Source organism: Pundamilia nyererei, unplaced genomic scaffold (assembly GCF_000239375.1).
Source record: "Pundamilia nyererei isolate P.nyererei 1_Seehausen unplaced genomic scaffold, PunNye1.0 scaffold00070, whole genome shotgun sequence".
Taxonomy (NCBI): Eukaryota; Metazoa; Chordata; class Actinopteri; order Cichliformes; family Cichlidae; genus Pundamilia; species Pundamilia nyererei.
In genome coordinates this window covers 1,033,975-1,055,541 of record NW_005187471.1, presented here as the reverse complement: position 1 = coordinate 1,055,541, position 21,567 = coordinate 1,033,975, and the positions used below count along the sequence as shown (strand labels likewise).

At 40.9% G+C, this 21,567-nt stretch overlaps 1 protein-coding gene across 2 annotated transcripts in view; it reads left to right on the top strand.

Annotated features, from left to right (window-relative positions):
- The window catches only part of LOC102213111 (lipid phosphate phosphatase-related protein type 3-like), a 20,360-nt gene extending 6,577 nt beyond the window's left edge, over positions 1 to 13,783 (top strand). For both annotated transcript variants that reach the window (XM_005736591.1, XM_013911709.1), the window contains 6 exons: positions 2,052 to 2,181; positions 2,907 to 3,102; positions 5,249 to 5,306; positions 7,460 to 7,633; positions 8,468 to 9,280; positions 9,715 to 13,783. In XM_005736591.1, coding sequence (XP_005736648.1) covers positions 2,052 to 2,181; positions 2,907 to 3,102; positions 5,249 to 5,306; positions 7,460 to 7,633; positions 8,468 to 9,280; positions 9,715 to 10,668 — 2,325 coding nt within the window. In that variant the 3' untranslated portion in view covers positions 10,669 to 13,783. The remainder of the gene's footprint in view (positions 1 to 2,051; positions 2,182 to 2,906; positions 3,103 to 5,248; positions 5,307 to 7,459; positions 7,634 to 8,467; positions 9,281 to 9,714) is intronic.
- The last annotated feature ends 7,784 nt before the right edge of the window (positions 13,784 to 21,567 follow it).

Below are 21,567 nucleotides of genomic sequence, written 5' to 3'. Positions count from 1 at the left end.
ATCCATCCATCCATCCATCCATCCATCCATCCATCACACCACAATGTTACATGCTATACTTTAATAAATTATTCTATATTAGTCATACCTAATAAATAGGTTAAAATTGACTTCTATTAAGCATATATTTCTATGGCATTCAGTGCAATGACTATCTACAATCTGTGCAGTACTTCCTGCTTACACCCACCAGACACTTCGTTAGGTACACCTCTCTAGTACCGGGTTGAGCCCCTTCTGCCTTTAGAACTGACCGTAGTTCTTAATAACATAGATTCAATAAGATGCTGGAAACATTCTTCAGTGAAATTGGTCCATGCTGAAATTATAGTATCATGTAGCAGCTACACATCTATGATCAACTCCACCGCATCACAAAAGTGCTCTACTGGAGACTGTGTGTGTATCTGGTGACTGTGGAGGCATTTTGATTGATTTTGCTTCTTGCTTGGTGGTTATGGGTGTGTGAATGTTTTGTGTGTTTTATGTTTTCTTTTTATGTGACATTTTTGTGATCTTCTGCCAAGAGACTGCAGATATTAATTAGCTTTTCAGGTGCAAATGGCAACATTTATCTTAATGTTATACATGGTCCTGTTTTAATTAAAAATAATGGATACGCTGTCTGAACTGCTGAGAAAGGAAAGATCTATGCTTTCACATTATTTACATCAAATTACAACCAAATGTGTAACACAGCAGAAACTGAGACTCATCAGACCAGGCAATGTCCGATTTTAGCGAGCCTGGGTGAATAGTAGCCTCAGTTTTTTGTTTTTAGTTGATGCGAGTGGTAACTGGTCTTCTGTTGCTGTAGCTCGTCTCCTTCAAGGTTTGACATATTCACATTATTTGAGCTACTGTTGTCTTCCAATTAGCTCAAAGCAGTCTGTCCATTCTCCTCTGTCTTCTGACATCAACAAGGGATTATTGTTCAAAGAACTTCCCTTCACTGGAAATTTTCTCTTTTTTGGATCATTATCTGTAAACCCTAAAGATGTTTGTGCAGGAAAATCCCTTCAGTTGATCAAATACTCATCTGGCATCAGAAACCACGCCACGAGACATTTTAATAACCTTTCTTCCTCATTCTGAGTTCTCAGTTTGAAGTCAAGCAGGTTGTCTAGACCATGTGTACGCATGTAAATGCATTGCTCAATGCTTTTATTTGCCATGTGGTGGTTTGATTAGATGTTTGTGTTAACGAGCAGTTCTGTAAAACCTTTTTGTAATTAAAAATATTTTTCTGCCACACGTTTATCCATATTTAGATATTATGTAATATAATTTGACTTGTTATAGTAATACTCTGCTGCCCTGTTTCCAGACATCCAGTTTCTATTGGTATTTTGGGATTGTTTTAATTTGAAAATTGATTGAAAACTTATTAGAGCATGATTTACACAGGCTGAACTAAAACAACATGTTAAATGAACCTAAAAGTTTGAGTAATAATTATATTTAGGTTTTCCACTGAGCATTTAATTAACATTTAATGAACTCCTTATATGAAAGTGTTGATTAGCTCTACCAGAACATAATCCTGTCACAGATTCAGTGACCTATTATATGTCTGAAGCTTTGAGGGTTTGTGAGTGCTCCACATAAACATCCCGCAGATACACTTGTGCATTTAGACAAATGCATAGATCACACAAATGTACAGCTTGTCAAACACTCACAAGGCAAGATAAATGTAGACACTAAATATATACCTGACATTCCCATGCACATCATCGAACACGCCACAGGCCCTCCAATCAATATGCACACTCACACCCAGACGCACACATTCCTAATCCTTCAGCAGACCTTTCCAAAACTCATCTATCATTCCGACTGAAAGTGATCACTGTTCAATAGCACCTTTGCTCCATTCGCTCTACAATGCATTGTTTCCCATCGATCACAATATCTTGTATCTGACAATGACAGATTCAAACTTTTCAAATCTTTTTCTTTTTCATTTACTCTCGTAGTCGTTTGAAGTGTAACGAAGAAAGACTCCATATCTTTTATTCTCCTTTTTTTTTCTCTCCCTCTGTCTGCAGATTATGATGGGGGAAGGCTTGATGTACTGCATGCAGTCCAAACTGAAGACTTGTCCAAAGTCAGAAGGCAGCATAAATGCTGGAGGCTGCAGCTTCAACTCCTTCCTACGCAGGACCGTGCGATTCGTCGGTGCGTATAACTGCCAGTCCTTCAGAGCGTTTGGGCTGCTTGCAGGAGTTAAGGCCACACTGTTATTCAGAGCACACTTAGTTACATGGTGTAATAGTTCAGGACAAATCATTGATGGGCATCTCTGAGGACACGTGAGAACTCTGTTTTTCTAGTTTTTTTTGTATTGTCACTACCCAAACAAGCAAAATAAAATAAAATAGTCATATTAATACAATGAACAGTTTATCAAACTGAGGCCAATGGAAGATGCGTAGGTTAAATTCTGTCCTTTATGCAAACCACAAAGTTAGAGCAAAATGCTGTTGTTCTTAAGATGAATATCAGTTTTGGCTCTGACAAATTATTCATCCTTCTCAGCCTGCAACTTTATCCCTGTTTTAGAGTAGAGAAATAAGCTAATTACATGCATTAAATGAAGGGTGGCTTAAAATGAAAAAGGCATGATATCATACTCTACAGGAAATATCTTGAGGCTGACTTTGAGCTTTGAAGTGAAAACAGTAATTAATTCACCTTGCCAAATTTCTCTGTCTGCGGGAAAACTTCAAAATGTGACAAACTGAAGGCTTTTGGTGTCACTTAAGGTCGGAGCAAATTAAGCGTAGTTTGCGCAACTGTACACATTCATAAATGAACATCTCAATGTCCGGAAACCACCAGAGGCTTTTAGTTCATTTACTAAGTTTGCCTTACTATCTCTTCCCTTTACCTCTCTCCCTCAGGTGTTCATGTATTCGGTCTCCTGGCAACAGCCCTGGTGACAGATGTCATCCAGTTAGCTACTGGCTACCACGCCCCTTTCTTCCTTACTGTCTGCCAGCCTAATTACACGGCCCCGGGAGTGTCATGTGACAACAATGCCTACATCACACAGGACATCTGCATGGGCAAAGACCAGTATGCTATTATGTCAGCTCGGTAAGGCATTCATTTATAACTAAAGGAGAATAAACACCGAATGTCTCCATCTGCTTAAAATCAAAATTTGCATCATTGCACATATAAAAACAACATAAACGCTAATAAGACAAACAGATTTAATGAAGTCGTTAAAGTAAATCATCAGTGCACTTGTACAGAGTCTTACCTGTCTTGTCAGCGCTCTGGCTCCATGGTCTGTTGCCTTGTAATAAGAATAAGACAACGTTGTGCTACCTAGTTTATTGTCAACATGCCTGCAGTTGGATGCAGCTCATAACTATACATCCTTAATCAGAAAATGTAACATTATGACAATAATGTTGCAGATTTTACTGAATAGGGTGAAACATCACTGTCTTGCAGGAGTATAGCAGACAAGGACTAATGACAACTTATTGAGGGGATAAAAAGATAAAAATAGATAGAAATGGTTGCTTAAAATAATAAGGATTTTCTTTTTAATGGCATACTTGATAGTAAAGCCAAATGTTTATTTGTATAAGAAGACCTGCCACTCAGCTGCAGAATCTCCCTCGCAGGTGCTCTGGCTAAGTTTGGGTTTTGTAAATGCTCTTTTGCAGTGCAGTTCCTAACAAGCAGACATAGGCTAGACAAATAAGCTCCGATCTATGGGTATGAGAGGCACTAAGCACACACACACACAGGAAAGATTATAGCTAAATAGAGTTGATACAGGGATAATCCTTGTAGTACAAGTGCATATGTTAGCACTGCTTTACTTGCCGTGACTCTTATTGACACAATGCATTCTACTTGCTACTCACCTCAGTGTCTAAAGGATTAGCAAGACATGTTCTATAAAACGCTTGCAGTTTTTGCCAAAACTGACATCATCTTAACCTAAATATAGTTCCAGCCTTGATCCTCAAATTCATCCTTTTCACCTAACATCACGTCATTATAGGCATGCCCACCCAGAGGCCAAGATGTGTGTTTTTTTTCCACTGCTTCTCAATTATTTGTGTGTGAAAATACTAAACCTGCTCACAAGAACAGTGGAAAAATCTCACCAGCACAGATTACTAATGCTCAGTCATTTACACTGACACAGAAATAAGGCCTGATTAGATTAGTCATAACATTTTTAATAATCTAACAGTATTACTGGCTTGCCACTACTGCCCTGTAACTCCGACTCCAACTGAAACTAACTACCAGTGGATCGCTGTTATATAGCTTGCTAACATTACAACCGAGATTTGCTTTGACAGTGAGCAGTTTCATGTCCTTTACCTCCCAAAGCAGCAACAATGACACACCCAGAGCAAAATTTGTACGACGTAATGTGATTTTTTTCTGTACTTTCATCCTGTTGGCCGTGAAAGTGAAAGGGTTGTTCAGAGAGGAATCTATAGATCAGTAAATTGCTCTGGCAGAAACTTGGCTGGGTGGTTTCTTTGTGCTGGAAATACCACAGAGACTCTTGCATGTGGATTGATGTGTCCAAAATGGGCAGTGTGTCTACATTTTTTTCTCTTACTTTGAGAAGTGATCGCAATATTCACAGACAGAAACAGAAGGAAATTTGACAGGCCTGTGCTGGAGTTCTATGGAGTGTCCAGTGTTGACCTGCATGTTTGAATGGTGTCCAGGGCTCTGTGCCTGGAGGGCAATATGACTGAAATCTATTCATAAAATAGACCTTTAGGCCAGCCAAAGTGTATTCAGACTCCAGGTCTAAAAGAAAACATGGCCTTTAAAGAATAATCCTTGAATTTAGCCTGAAAAAAATGGGAAACGATAACACAACAGCAGAAGTTAAGAGCAAACACAAGATTTCTTTCATTTTAAAAAAAATTAATTAAATAACATTTCTGACCTCAATTCAATCACTCTCCCTTTAATGTTCCCACTAATGCCCAGTGGTATTCTCTTTGTGTTTATTAATGTTCACATCCAAGGACACACACTCAGTCTGACAACTCTCAGTCGGGCAGACACACAGATTTTAATGTCAAATGCAATCCGGGCATAACAAGAGCAGCCGTGACAGTCTTATTCAGGTTTATTCAAGAGACAATAAACGCTCTCAGAATACACAAAGCCCTTTATGAAAACAGGAATCGAATTCTTTTTTTGTCTTTACTCTTCCGCTTCTAACTCTCCCTTTTTCTCCCTTTAGGAAAACATTCCCATCCCAGCATGCAACGCTCTCTGGCTTCGCTGCTGTATATATCTCTGTAAGCACTCCCTTCGCCTTAATTGCCGCATGTGTTTGCTTAAGTGTTGTGTATCTGCATGATGTTTGTTTGCTTGTGAATATGCGTGTGGTTCATTTGATGCTTTTTTTTATGAATAGCTGATTCATTAGAACTTTAAAACAGGAGAAAAACTATATGCAAGGTAACCATGTTTAGTTTGATACTTTTTCTAAAGCCTGAATGATACATTAACATTTTGTATCTTTGTCCTAGCACAACAATTAAATTTGTTTCATGATAACTATCCAGAACTTCCACTAATTCATAACAAACATTGCTGCTGGCATCATACAACTTGTATGATCTACAACCATATCAGCAACTTTCAACTGGAATTAACTGCCATTTGATACATAGTTCATAGATTTTCAGATTGCATATTATCCTCAGGCTGGGCTCACATCTGACTCAAATAAAAAATAACTGTAACTGTCAGATTGAGGTCAGGTTTGGGGGTTCATTGTTACGTTCTAGTGGATATTTTTGCCGTTCTGCAATCTGGCACTGACTGCAGCAGTATGTGAACTGTACGGCAAAGTAGCACTGTCATTTTTCCACGAGGTAACACCCTCCCACACACACACTCCTCCACCAATGGCTATTGCAAGCTACTGGCCATATCACTGCTGCCCCAGTGAGCCCTGTATGAGCTCATTAAAGCTCACTGGACAGATTTCTGACAAGATAAGGCAGGGGAGCTGGAGAAAAGCAGCTGTTGGGTTTGTTAGCACTACAACATGTTGTCGGATCTTCGCGCTGATGCCAGGTCTTTTTTTTTTCAGTTCTGGTCATACCTGTCCAGCAAATTTAGACATTCATGTATTTATTGTGTTCAGTATAAAAAAACTTTTCTGCTAAATTTAAATGAAATCAAATAAAGAAAATACCTAAGAAAATTTCTCCACAAAAGGCAGATAGTTGGTTCAAGAAGTGCCGAGAAAATCTGCATCGAAAATAACTCGCATCTCTCCAGGCTGACAGATTTTCCCTCTTGCATCAAGAAAAGCAGGATTTTTATGCACAGCACTAGATAGACAAGCTTGTTAGAAAGGAAATTTTTTGCAAAGCCTGCATTCTGTCACTCAGCTGTCCTCCGTTTTATATAATCGAAATATGGTGTGCATGCAGAGAATGCGAACGGCCAGTAACTGTAAATATATTTTCCCCCTTTCACAGCCTGTCTTTCTCACTCATTGACTTTGCTTTACTGCCAAGACATTTGAATTCGAAACTACTTTACCACATGAGCTAAAAAAGAAATATACAAATAAGATCAAAATAAGTTCATTTCCCTTTTTCAAGACAATATGAGTTATATTAAAGAGAATGCTTCGAGCTGCACAGGAAACAAGTGCTATTGTATAATGGATGTCTTTGGAATAATTGTTATTAAATATGAATCTATATCCGCTTTACTTTCGCTTTTCTTAGTACAAAGGGGGATTAAAGGAGGAAAAGCCTGTATCTTTAAAAATACTTTTTTAACATTTCAGTATCTTAACTGTACAGATAAGACTGAAAAACTTTTTAAGTGTTGATCATAGACTGTATTTGCAAAAGTGACCGTTTTTGAACAGAATGGTCCAAGGAGCACCTAGTATTTAATTAGCCTGTTAATACAATTTACAGCATAGCCAGCCGTATTAATTGTCAGGTAATTGAATTCAAAAGGTAGCAACAATGCACACATGCTCAGTTCAGCTTAAGTGGTGCCAAACAGACAGCTTGTGGCTATTTAACTGGCTGTTGCATCCAGCTTTAACTGGCACATCCTGGTTGGCTTCATTTTTCAGTCCTGGAGGTAACTCTTGGAGGTAATGGGCAAATTATTCGTCTTTAAGAATGCAGCCTGGAGAGCTGTTTCTCCATTTATGTTAGGCTAAGCTCCAGACTTTGGCTTAATATCTAATAAACAGATATGAGTTTGGTGTTGATATCTCTTCTAACTAGCATATTGTTTTATTATTAACCGGGTAATGCAATCTACATTTGCACTACACACTGTAAAGTAATTGTCTATGTGCACCTGAGGTAAAATTATCGTAATGCCTTTTAATCTTAATCCCGGGCTTCATATGTCTCAAACGTCTACTCTTTGCTGATATGCTGTGTGTGTTTGTTTCTCTCTGCAGATGTATTTCAACGCCAGCATCAACAGCACTACTAAGCTGCTGAAGCCGATGCTCGTCTTTGCTTTCTGCATGGCAGCAGGCCTCGCTGGCCTGACGCAGATAACTCAACACCGCAGTCACCCTATAGACGTGTACGTGGGATACGTGATAGGAGCCGGCATTGGAGTCTACTTGGTTAGTTCAACAAAGTGCACAAAAATGTTTGCTCCTGCTTTTTTCCCCGAATTGCTTTATATCTAATAATAGAACTTTCTAAAAAGAAATCTGAATTAATGAAGATGTCTACAAATCTTCTATTTTAGGCCTATGTTTGTGAATTAAGCATCAGCATGTGTTTGGATCCATTCAGGGATTTGTTTGTCCGTGAGGAGTAGTTAACCATCAATATGCAGCAGGGTGGGAATGACAAAATGCACATAAATAGATTTTCTTATTAACGTGGTTTAGTTGTTTTGCTGCGACTGAACTGTCCCATTGTATTATTCTAACAGTATCACAGCATGTGCTAACAAACGCTTCTTTCTTTCATCACCTCTCCTCCCTGTGTGGCTTCCATATATTTCTCTCCGAGCATTTTTTTCTTTACTGGCAGCCTATATATAGCCTTTTCTATTACGAAGGGAAGGGAGAGGGAATGAATAATCCGATAAGAATTTTCTGGAACAATTTCACACTTCGTTTTAAGAAAACTTGTCGTTGCCATTTTCCACGCTCCCCTCCTCCTCGCCTTCTCTGTCTCTCTCGTCTTTCATTTTTCAAGAGGGGGAGTTTTTCTCCTTGTCATTAAAGGATGAAGAGAGGGGTTAGAGAGGGATTCACGCTGACCTCAGGAGAATAGCAGGAAAGAGAGATGTCTATTCACGCAAACTCTCTCCACTAATATGAAAATCGAAATTTTCCCTCCTAATGATTAAAGAAAACACAATTTCATGCTCTAGTCTTTATTTAACACCCTGAGTGGTTCTATTTCCTCATTTATTTCTTCTTTGTCCCTCTGTCCCTTGTTAGGCTGTGTACGCAGTGGGAAACTTCAAAGCCTCGGAAGAAGATGCTCCGTCTTTACAGAGACTAGCTTCAGCACAGCAGAAGGATGGCTTGAGGGTGTTGAGTCAGAGGAGCCATGACTCCTTGTACAGGAAGACTCCCAGGGTGTCTGAAAGCAGGGAGGAGCTGGGGTTGGGATCTGGAGCACGGAGTAAGGTGAGGAGGGAGAAGGCATCCCTGGCCTCCCTCAAACGAGCAAGCGCTGATGTGGAGCTTCTGGCGACCAGTCGTCCCATGGGCAAGGAAACCATGGTAACCTTCAGCAACACCTTGCCTCGAGTTGCAAATGGCAACAGCCCCATCTCACCCTCAGAGGAGCCAGTCACCACCCAGCGTCACATGACGTTCCACGTGCCCTTCGACCCACAAAGGTCTCGGCAGCTGGTGTCAGAGTGGAAGCAGCGTTCGATAGAGCTCCGTAGCCAGAGCTCACGAGATGAGGAAGAGGGAGGAGATGGAGGAGGTGAAGGAGGCACAGCTGCAGGGGAAGGGGGCGACCAACAAATGCCGTCTTCTCTTTATCCCACAGTGCAAGCCAATACCACCACACCGACTGGAGCCAGGATGGTGGTGGCACCCCCACTTGTTCACATCCCTGAGGAGGCCTCTCGGCCACCTCCTGTTTCCCCTAAGAGTGCCAAGACACGGGCAAAGTGGTTGTCACTCACAGAGGGAGGAGGACTAAAAGAGCCTGGAACAGGGCCCATTGCCGTGTCGACTCCCCGTGTGCCCAACACGCAGCCCAACCAGCCTCCCAGCCAGCAAAGAGTCACACAGGTGAGGTAGAAATTAGAAAATGAAAGCCTAAAAACGATCACAACGATATTATCTTTAGCCATAATTTTTCATACTTTATTGTCACGTGGCATGTAGCCAATTCAGTTTAGACAGGAACGGAGATTTAACAGCTGCCATATGCTGTGTAAACTACACATCTATGATTTATTTTTGCTGGTATAATCAAAACAACACTGGTGGGAGCAATTTCACTGATTAGTTTCCAACATAAATCAGTCTCATAAGACTTCAAATGCTAATTATAACTAGAGTTAAATCTTCTGAAAATATTTTAGAGGTATATAATAGGTTGTTATCATGCTCTGCCATGTCCACACCAATAAATGTCCCTCTTCCTGGATAGTTTTTGAGTAATTTATTTGCAGCTGCTCTTATATATGGATTATCATGAGATTTTTGTCTCTTTCTTGCAGGTCGTAGCCATGTCAAAGCAGCAGGGTCAAGGACCTACTACTCCTTCCACTAAGACATCAGAAGGCGGCTCCTCCTCTGGTCCTGGCTCCAACTGCTCAGAGTCACCATACTACCGGATACCATCTGATCGAGACAGCTGCACTGGGAGCAACCCAGGGAGCATCGCTGGCAGCGGGAGCATCGTCACAATCGACGCTCATGCCCCTCACCACCCGGTGGTGCGTGTGTCGGCCACTAATGGCAAGCCGTGGGAATGGAGAAACACCATCAGTGGCAACATGATGGCCGCTGACCCGACTGGTGACAAACACCGTGCCGCGTTGCAGCGACAAGACAATGTCAGTCATTACCGGGACTACAGGACACTCCCAGTGAAATCAGACTCCCTGTGCTCCTCCTCGGTCAGCTGCAGTGCCGAAGGAGGAGCTGATCTGCCTCCCCCACCTTTTCCCACCTCCTCATCCCCTCTTCCGCCCCCACCTCAGCTGTCGTCATCCCCTATCCCACCACCGCTTCCTCAACCATCTTCCTCTCCCTTGCCTCCCCCTCCACCACCAAGCTCCTCCCCAATGCCTCCGCCTCCCATTCACCCCACCTCCTCTCATATGCCTCCACCTCCTCACCCATCCTCTCAGATGTCTCCACTACCCCTCCCATCTTCCTCTCAAATGCCTCCCCCTCCTCACCCCTCTTCTTCCCAAATGCCTCCACACCCACACCCATCCTCTTCGCCCTTGCCTCCACCACCGCATCCCTCTTCCATGCCTCTACCTCCTCACCAGTCTTGCTCCAGCATGCTTCCTCCACCTCCCCACCCTGACTTACTGATAGATGGCCACAACCAGTTATTGTCCCGCACTTCCACCCTGCCCCGTCGGCCGTCTGTGTCCGCCCGAAGCCATGCTGAGCAGGAGCACTACTACAAGGCCATGCAGAACGAGAGGATGTTATAGTGAAGCGTGAAGACAAGAGACACCATTGTAAAATCACAGATTGTACTAGAGAAGGGAGGACTCTTCTCAAAGAGACACTGAAGAAAAGTAGGCAGCGATAGGTGAACAGAGTTTTATGACTTTTGGGAAATGATAAAGTGGTTTAGAGATCCTGGATATGGAATTGAGGACTAGGTGAAAGTCTGGCAGAATACAAACTCAGCAGGGGGAATCTTTTTTTTTCCACTTCCTGCATACACAAACTACCCACAGTGTTAGCTCAGCAGCCCTCACTGAGAAAAGAACAGACAAGAAAAGAAACGGATGTTAAATAGAGCAGGGAGAGAAATTAAAAACCCCAGTTTACCTCTGGTTTCAGCACGCACATCCTCTGTGTTTCAAAGGAGTCGAAGAGGCTGCAGCTGAAAGAGCTGAATGAATGGATTGGGATTTGCTAAATCAAGTTTCCCTTGAGATGGGGATGAGACTCAGAAAACAAAACAACCACAGGCAATACTAGCTTTTCTTGAAGTTGAATAACTGTTTGAGGTTGCCAGCCATTACACACAGAGAATTTGCTCTTGTTACTAGCTATAAAAAATCATCCTTCAAAGCATTCAAAAGCTATAAGGATGCCGTAAAGTCAAGTTCAAACACAGGTTTAAGAGTACTTGCCAATAGCAACAACTGACAAAACCACAAATTCTTATACCTCCAAATAAACAAACCACATAACAAATTCTTACATTTGAGATCAGGCAGATGCGCTTGCATTTACCAGAAGAAGCAGATTTTGGAAACATTGCTTCTGGAAGGTAAGCAAGAAGGAGGAGAAAGGATGATTGGATGTGGGGAGGATCGTGCACAGTTGGGCACCCCTATACAGACGTCACTGAATGGATTACTGTAACAAACATGAGAGGCAGTCAAGTGGAAAGAGAATTATTCCTAACATGAAGAATGTGGCTGGACACACAGCACAGCACAGCAAGCCAGACAGACGGTCTGTCTTTTCTGTGCACGAAACCTTCCACGGAACGGAGCTTGAAGCCGCGCTAAGGAGATTAACGTGTTTATCAAACCATGCTAGTACACTCTTTGTATTTGGCCCTCTTGCAAATCGTAATAGTAAAGGGAATGTTAATGGAAAGCTGCCCAGCCAGTAGTGTTGCCCACTGTAACCTTGGAACAAAGTGGCTTCAGTAGGTACCAGTTGGATGGGCGAGCTGGCTTTATAGCTCAGTAAAAAAACATCCTTATGAGTAGATTTTAAGTTTTCAGGTCTTGAAAGTCTTTTCACTAGCATTTTGGCTTTCACTTTGCTTCTAATTTATCAGGAAACGCCAAACAGAAAGACCCAAATCATTCTATTCATAAATTACTAATACCTGCAAGTTCAGACTTCACCTATCCATTATCTATACCATTTTTTGTTGCAGTTTTAAGAGATTATCAACTATACCTTTTTACAATATGAGGCTAAATTATTCTATTTTATATTTAAAAACTTCCCAGTTTAAAAAAACAGCCAACCAGCACTATGATAAGCTAGGATTTCTTTGAAATAAATGTTGGTAAAACAATCTTTACTCAAAAATTCACTTCCTCTAGACTTTTCATCAGCAAATGTAATTTTCTACTGTAGATAAACTATGGCCAACATGCATTTGCTGAAGACAACCATGTAATACGTTGGAAAGGCCCAGTTTAACTGAGCAAGAGGGCCTTGAAGTGAGATTTGCCCACTGCACTAGAAAATGACTCCAAATCATAGACGGTTGTAAAGATGGATGCATCTACAGTAATGTCACCCACTGGTTTCTGAAGTCCAGTTTTGAAGCGTTTCACCGTCGCCATTGTGGTTGCAAAAAAATGTAAAAAATGGATGTGATAAGGAAAAGCAGATCATACTGTGAAAATGCATGCTCATTGAAGTGAATGTTGTTATAGTTTGGCAATATATACAAAAAAAATGGAATTAAATTGAATTGAACTGAATCATTGGCTAAAGACTTTAAATTGACCCTCATTAAGAAATGAGCGTGCGGTTTCATAGCAGAGATAATTGTCTATTTTAAAACACAGAACAAGCAAAATCTACAAAACAGCCTTAATTTTTAATTCATTTTGTCCCAAAATGAGTGACTGAGCCCATAAACATCAGTCATTCATCAGCTGATGGGAAACCTAAGATTTTTTAGTTTTCATTTTTATACTGTCTCTGGTCAAGTACAGTTCAGTGAGTTCAATAATTAGTTTACGGAAATGATATTCAAACCATATCGATAACTGATTAACTCCATTCAGTTAAAGAAAAAAAATGTTGTTTGAGGATTTCACTTGCATAAACATGAGGATTAGGAATATATGGTGGTTTTTTTAATTGGTTTCTCAAAAAAGGCACTCTCAGTACACCACTTAGGGCTCTGGAAAACCGTGAGTGACGTTTTTCTTGATTAGTCAGAAGAGGCGGTGGTGTTATCAGTCAGTTAAACATTTCTTTAAAAAATAATCATTTCAGCCCTAATTATACACTTCGGAGCAAGATCTGTGAGCAGGAAAAGTGAACACAACTAGTTTGGTGTTCCTTCAGTGCACTCCTGCCCTTTCTTTGTAATTATACTTTGTTGTATAAAGTTGTTATCCAGTTCATTTTTTTGTCAGCAGATATTCTGTCCAATGACAAGTGCTTTATATGATGCCATTATTTGCTCATACCTTAATCAAATACAGACTCAGACACACAGATGAAGTTGGTTTGCACCCATGCACCACAACACCTGAAGGATACATGGACTGATACTTTGTAAAGTAGGAAGAGGCTATGCTAAATGGAACAAGTTGTATTTTGTAGTGGCGCTCCTCAGGCGAGGAGCTGTTAGATAAAGTTGCTCGTCAGTTTGTGCTGCATGTGTGTACGAGTGTGTCCTTTTTTTATAACCTGACCTTTTGTGCTTCGAGTCTGCGATGTTACATTTTGACAGACAGACATGCCGGTGATCATGCCATTTTGACTGTAAAAATATTTGCCATTACTTAATATTATTAATACTTATTATTCCACAGTCCTCTTTTTTGGACTAATGTTTTCTATCTGTTGTGATGTGTAACATTAATAACCTCATTGAATAAAAAATAAGACTTCTTAAATACAGTTTTTAGCTTGTGGTACTTGAAAGCAGAGTCGGGGGGTGTATTATGGTGCGGCTGAAAATACAGAGGGGGTCAATGCCGAAGCAGCTTACTGTTACTCTAATGAAAAAGATCTTTTTCATTGATTCCTCGAGAACGTGCTCATTCATGCGCTCGCGCTCACACACTAACACAAATACGCATGGCCAGATGGATGCAGCAGAGCCACATTTGCGCCTTTCCTGTGGGCTAGTGTCAGGTTTCCATAATGAATTCTGCAAAGAATCATGGTAGATCCCAGTTAACCTGCAGGGATTCAGTGCTCAGTGGTCTTTTTTTCCTGTGTGTGTTAGTATGGAAAGAATTGTCCAAATGTGTACTTTTACATAAAAATGTCATTTTTAAAATATTTGATATTTTTCCAGTATAAAGCTGAGATGATTTTCTTCTTATTTCTAGATCCACATGCATCAGATTGGATGATTATTAATATATAAATGAGAGTTTTGGTGTTTTAGTATTGCATGGCCCAGATTTAGCAAGGTTGTGAGTCCTTCCAGATATGTGTCAGATGTGGGCATTTGTTTCTTTCATTTGAATCCATGTCTGTCTGTCTCTGCATGTATTCATATTTGTGTGTGTCCGGTGCTGTGGAGCATTAAGCTGTGTGATGAGGGTGTAGAGGTAGTGGGGGGGTGCAGATGGTGTATCGAGGCCTGAGGACAGTCAGCCTGTCCATGACTCACACTCAGCAAGCCAGCAGCTCTTTTTCCCTGTCTTCTCCCCTCTCTCTCTCCTCAGTGGCCCAGAAAGCACGAGACAACAAGTGTGTGTGTGCGTGTGAAAGTAAGTATGTGTGACTGCAGGAGGCAACAGAAAATGCAGACTGAGCTGTCTGTATGCATGTGTCTATTTTTGTGTCCCTGTGCTTGTGTATGCTTATACTTTTGTGTGTGTGTGTGTGTGTGTGGGTGTGAAAGTGGCTGTCCAGGAGATACTGGTGACATCCTTTTCAGCACTGGTTTACCACTGCAGAAACGCACAAAAGCCTTTTGTCCGCGGCTTTAATTTTATCGTGCTCTCTTTGTCACTCTCATTCTACCTGCTGCCATCTCGCCCAGCTCCTTATGAACCTTTACACACGGAGAAAATGGATTTAAGGCTTTGAAGCTCCCACAGTTCTGCTATGAAATTCCTCAGCTCTCAGTGGCTTGAGTGAGGGAGTACGGTTCAAAAGGATCGTAAAGATCATTTTACTTTGAGTCCAATCAATAAAGAGGGTTATTTTTCTGAGAAATAAAGTATTGATTCCTGTGTAGCATAGCAAGGTTGTCACATACAAAATATTGCCTTCTGATTCACATCCACATGAAATAACTTGGCCCGTTGCTGAAATACTCGAAGAACCTGTGTTTAATGTACTTGAAAGGCTTCATCAATTATGAAAAAGAAATGAAAGTGATGCTTTTATATTCCCATGGTGTGATGCTTGTTAAAATTTTCAGCCTGGGATCCTCAGAAAATTAAATTTAGTCTCACTAGGGACGTTTAAATCCTTTTATTTGTCGACCCACCAGACACAGGCCTTGTAGCGAGCTCTTTTGGAGCTCCAACTATAACGGGCCTTAATGTGCCAGTCAGCTGTCTACCACCACAGCTGGGGGCTAAGACTGACATTTCTACTTGGTTGGATTCACTGAGCAGCTTTACTTCCAAAGCTTGTTTCTACCTTGGAATCCAGAACAAGAAAGCAAAATCTGTAATATTTCAGGTTTTGTGTGACTAATAACCTGCCATAACAGTTATGCGAGTAGCATAAACAACCAGAGGAATTTCCCAAGGTTTTGCTTGCAGGATCATTAAACTTCATGTGGATATATAATTGAGGATATTTGCTACTTGTCTTACTGTTTAACCCACAGGGTATGGAAGGTGATAAATGTCTTAGCAGTATATCCACTATGCTGTTACAGTCCAGCTGGAGGCTGACATTTTTTAAGACTGGCTTCACCTCACAAGGAAGCTGCTGCTTTATAGGACCTTGGGTTTCAACCTCACTGATTATTTATATATTCTTAGAAAGGATCATTTTTTATTTTCCTTTTCTTTTTTAACTAAAGGTCAACAATCATGCTAGCAGCTCTGTGAGACTCTGCTGGAGATCATAGTGGTTAAAGCTATGTGCTAAAAGGTTCACAATGGCCATGCAAACATGAAGCAGGTGCAGTCTTTACAATGACTATGATTTTAGGGTGTTGACATTTACTTTTGCTAAAAGCAGGTCATTAATCTGCTCCCAGGATTTGTGATCTTGAGATTTATATAGCATTTAATACAGATATGAAAAAGGATCCTGAGTTGCGTGGGTTTTCTCAGAGGGTCCTCTGTTTTCAAGGTGTTCCAAGGCACAGGAATAACAACTCTGTGATAGGCTCAGGGACAGATTTTTTGGGGTCCTTACTGCTCCTTCACATGGGTCCTTACATATTCTATCTCATAAACACACACACACACACGCACATAAATTTTTGCAGTGTGTAAGTCCAAAAATAACATCTTAGCAGTAACCAGAAATGTCAATAGTATCATTCCAGAACCACAGACAACAACCCCATGCAGTCAGCGGCTGGAAAAGGCTAGGCTACCACAAACCCAAAACAGATTTACATGTAGACTTGATAAAGTGAAACATAGACAGCTGTCAAGGAACAAATAAGAGAATCCCAGTAACCACAGGTCCTCACAGACTGACTGGACTTGGTCACCATACCAAATAATTTCCAGTGGACCACCGTCTAGATATCACACACACACACATTAGTGCACAATGTGTAAGGAAATGGTATACTGGAATTCCATTATTTTATCAGGTATTTGGGGATTATTCAGTGGGAAACTGAAATTAAAATTTCATCTTGACATTTGATGAAAAGCCTGAGTGAGTGAGTGCTTGTATGAAATGTCAGTCTAGTAGCTTTTTCCCCTCAAAATGACCAATGATGACCTACTCCTGGTCCTTCACTGCCCTGGAGTCCTTGGATGATTGGTAACAGCTGTTGAGAAATTTCACTCTGGATCAAAGGAGCAGACTGACCTGAGATGCAGTACAAGCATAGCTAAAAACTCATGAAATTCATCCACCTAGAATTAAAAAATATATATATGCAGAAAAATGTGAAAATAAAGCAGTATTCTAAAAATTCCTTGAAAGTTGACTCTGCAAAGTTGCAAGGCTTTCATGTGACAGTTTAAAGAAACACTCTGCTAAGCAGAGAATGTATGCAAGTCGTTCGCTCTGCCTCTCTGTGCTTCTCTAATCATTGTTGATGTGTGTGCTTGGCTGTCTGCTCATGCCTCATCTCCACAAGTCTCCTAGGAGACTTGTGGAGATAATGATGGAGATGGAAACAGTGTTTTCCTGTAGCCCACATGGGTACATACAGAACATACACATAAGCACTTGTACACTACATATAATATAGCATCTTTTGGGGATGAAGTTTCAACTTAATTAAAGTTTCAGCAATGGAACAGAAACAGAAGACCTGTACATGACATTCATTTTACCAGATGTCTTTATGCAGGAAACTTAGCTGCTAGCTGTTAGTTAAACTTTTGCTAATTCACTTCACTGGAATTGGGTGTTTTTGAGCATTGTTAAAGGCTCCATTTTTGGTGACTGAAATTCTAGTGATTTATTTGTCTCTTTCTTTTGGCCGTTCACCTAGTATCTGTGTGTGTGCACTGCAGGTATACGGTTCACGGATTCACATATAAACATACATATACAAATACACTGTGGTTTTTTCTGCATGTATACAGAGAAAATTGGGGGGATGGAGTACATGAGCATTGAGCACTGATGTTGCTGTGGCCTTACATGCATGCATGAGTAAGACTTTACAGTACATGACTTCAATACCCTCCAGGCTTAGGAATTGGTAGTAACACACTGACACAGTTATCAGACCAGACTAATTGGGTCAGGGACTATGGGTATTTACATGTATGCAGGGGAACCTTTGTATATGTCTTAAAATGTTAGTGTGATCCTTTCGTGCATTGGAAACCTTGTGCACATCACTGCATGCCTGTTCTCCTTCACCACTCTTTCACTTCTTCTCAAATGTGGGCAAGAAATCAGACTGTGAGGATATGCATGTCATTGCCCATCTGCGTTTTGTGTTTGCATCCCTTTACACATCTATAATGACTAGATATACTGTCTCAAATGTCCCTTCTGTATCACCTCTACTCTTCTATGTCTTCTCATATTCATAAATATTTTTCCAGCCAGGAAAATCTCTTAGATGTGTCAGAGTTTCTATGGAAGCTCTTGGCAGAGGATCATGCACTCTTACAACTGTCTGACCCAGTTTTAGGTCTGACATCCCTACGGTTAAGATGCTGGGGGAAATAATGCATAATACACAAAAAACACAAACATTTAGCTAAGGCTTGCTCACTGCACAATGCACCACAGTTGCTATGCCATGATAATATGCTTCACCAAATCTGCAGCATGCACGCATGCACATTGATGTGGCTTAAATTTGAAAAAAAGAAGAAGAAGAAGAAGTTCCATTGTTAATCCCGTCTAAATCAGTCGGTCTGGGAGCATCAATTTAATGAGTAAATTAGAGCGCTGTGGCACTGCACTCATCTGTACTCAAGGCTGTGATCCATCCTATTTTATATCAGCTACAAGCAGGGGAGCGGAGACAATGACTGCATGTTAATGTATGTGACTTGATTTAAATGCGTGTTTCCTGGTATTTTCCAACCTGGCTCCCATCCTCCATCTATTTGCAATGACAGGACTTGTGGGCTGTGATCAGAGGTGAAAGATCTGAATGACAATTTTCACAAAATAATGGAAATTGATGAGCTACAGACCTCAGAAAAGAAAGAAAAGGGGAACAACAAAAACAATGACACGAGAGGGAGTACAAGAACAAGTAAGGGAAGAGGATGGAAAGAGGGATTCAAAAGAAGGAATAAATGATGGATAAATGGGCACAACACAAAGAAGAAACCTATACAGGGATGAACAGCTAATCAAAATTGGGATGCACAGAAGGATGAAATTATAAATTAAAGAGAATGATTAAAAGGGAAGAAGTGAGGGTGACGTGAAAAGGAAACAGAATGAACAAAAGCAAAAGAAAGATGAACAGAAGGGAAGAAAATGAGAAGTATGTGTAGGGAATGAAGATGGAAAAAACATCAAAAACAAGAGAAGGAATGTGGGAATGACTGAACACGTTAAACATAAGGAACAAATGGAATAATAAAAGAATAAACTGATAGCAGTAAAGATGGAGCACTTAAAAGAATACAAATGAAAGACAGAATAGAAAAGTTTAAGGCAAAAGCGAGAAATGGGAAAAGAGAAGGCAGACATGGAAATTGAACTGATGTAAAGAGGCGGGTGGGTAAGAGAGGGGAAGCAGAAAAAAAGAAATGGCTAAAAGATTACTGAGGAGAAAAGGTTCTTTTAAAAGTTTCAAATGACCTCATGAGTGAAAATAAAAGAGCTGTCACTCCACCGCGGCTCCCAGTTGAGCCTAAGAATGGATCACTGGCTTTGTCACAAAACTCGTTGACCCGTGTAACAGCCACCGATTAACACATTGTCGCATCTGATGCCAGCCTGATCTGCACCAAAGGGAGAAAAGGAGGTAATAGTGTTGGTGTGTATAAGACTAAAACAGACAGACAGACAGAGATTGAGAAAGAGCAGAAAATGAAAGCAGTGTGTGTGTGTGTGTGTGTGTGTGTGTGTGTGTGTGTGTGTGTGTGTGTGTGTGTGTGTGTGTGTGTGTGTGTGTGGGCAGATGCTGTGATGGTGGGACAGTGACAGTAGCTGTGTAGCTAATGACGCCACCTTATAATGGGGCCAACACATTGCTTTACACTCACACATTTCCACTGCATGACCCTCATTATTCCCTACATTTATGGCAACAGGGTGCATTGTGTGGGCATATTCAAAAACACAGCCAAAGTGTTAAGGATGATATTAAAAACAGATTTACTGATTTGGACACCAAAAAGCTGGTCTTCAATTATTCATGTCTGATCTAACAGCAGTATTCTGGAGAGGAGTACAAAGAAAGAAAGTGAGACAAGAGAGAAGAAAGGACGTGAAAAGGAATGGCAAAAATGGAAGATAAGAAAAAGAGGAAATAAGACAGAGGTGAGGTAAAAATGAAAGGGGTGTGTGTGTGTGTGTGTGAACAGGGGGTGGGGTTCAAAAGAAACATTATCGTTTTGTGTATTTCAGTGAAACAGCTCATTATAACCCAGAGCAACAGCAAAAAAGACAAAAATTCTCCGGCTCCTACACACACCCACACACACTGGCACAACAGCATAGGAGAATACAAAACAATCTAGAGTAGCCCACAGAGGCACGATTGGTATTTTAAAGCATACAGTGAAAGACAGAGATGGAGTCCAGAGCAGGCGAAGCAAAAAAGAGAAGAGAGGAGGAAGAAGTGAAAGATTTTGCTACTTTTCTGGAGCCAGTACACCGAGGGTATTCCAGGATGGAGGAAACCCTTCAGTGTCTCCCTCTCTCAGCACTCATTCGCTTATCCATTCACTTTCTCAGCACTCCTCCCCTGCTGTGGATTGAACCTGGCTTTTCCAAATTCCACTCAGTTATTTTCATGTTGGATCATTTCTTTTTCCAGTTATGTTTATTCATGACCAAGGTTCTGAAAGAGAGATAAGAAGCCAAGTGCTGAGCTGGCCTCGAGGGCTGTGAGGGCTCCAAGTCATGCTGCATGCACAACGACACAAGTCACACGCACACATGTAATTACATGAGAAAGCTCTCAGGGTGCAGGCCCATGAGAACACAAAAACACACATTTGCCAGTATGGTTTTGTATCACGATCAAACTGAGATATTTTGTGAGTGAAACTCCCAAAACGCTATCAAACTGCGATTGAGCCGGCTCCCTTTGTTGTTTCTGTTTGTCAGGGAGAGATTTTTTTTTTTAGAGATGTCAGTACCGAAACAGGCCTGACCCTTATCTGTCAGCAGTGTTTATCATGATGTCATGACAGACACACACATACCACATGGGAGGCTGAGTTTCTTTTTCACCCTCCCTCCTTCCTGCATATAGTTGTGTTTGTATGTTGCCTGCTTTCTGCTTTGTGCATACGTGTAAAACTGCTAGAGGGTGTGAAAGACGGGAGACGTGAAGTGCATGAAATGAGCAAGAGACAGAGAAACGGAGGTGTTTGTTTCTCCGAAACCGGTTTTAGTGCTTCCTTTTTATTCTCTCTCACAGGCTCAAAAAAAGAGAAGAAAAAAACTGCTTAGCCACTTTCCTATTTCTAGACATTAATCTGAGTCCCTAGACAAAAGCTAGACAATCTGATCTCCTTCCGAGTTGCTCTTCTACAGTTTTTGCTCCTTGAAAAATTCTAAGGAGTGAACTCAGAAATGCATCAGCCTGACATCGCAGCACCACCAATTTGATCACAGTGGTGGATTTGCCTAAAATAACCAGCCACATTTATACTTAGTATTAAAAATATTACATCATGTTTTTAAGGAAGCATCTTTATTTTTGTTTTGTTTTTTCCTTTGCTGTACAGACATTTAAGAGTAGGCAGGAACTTTTGCTCTGTCCCCCACATCAGCTGCATTAAGTTAAAATAGCCCACTGTGTACTCTAACCTTTCACCTTTGTGCTTTCCAATTAAATGTAACCCAGTTCCCATTTAGACAAACAGATGTCTTTTGACAAGCAGATTTTTCAGCCCTTG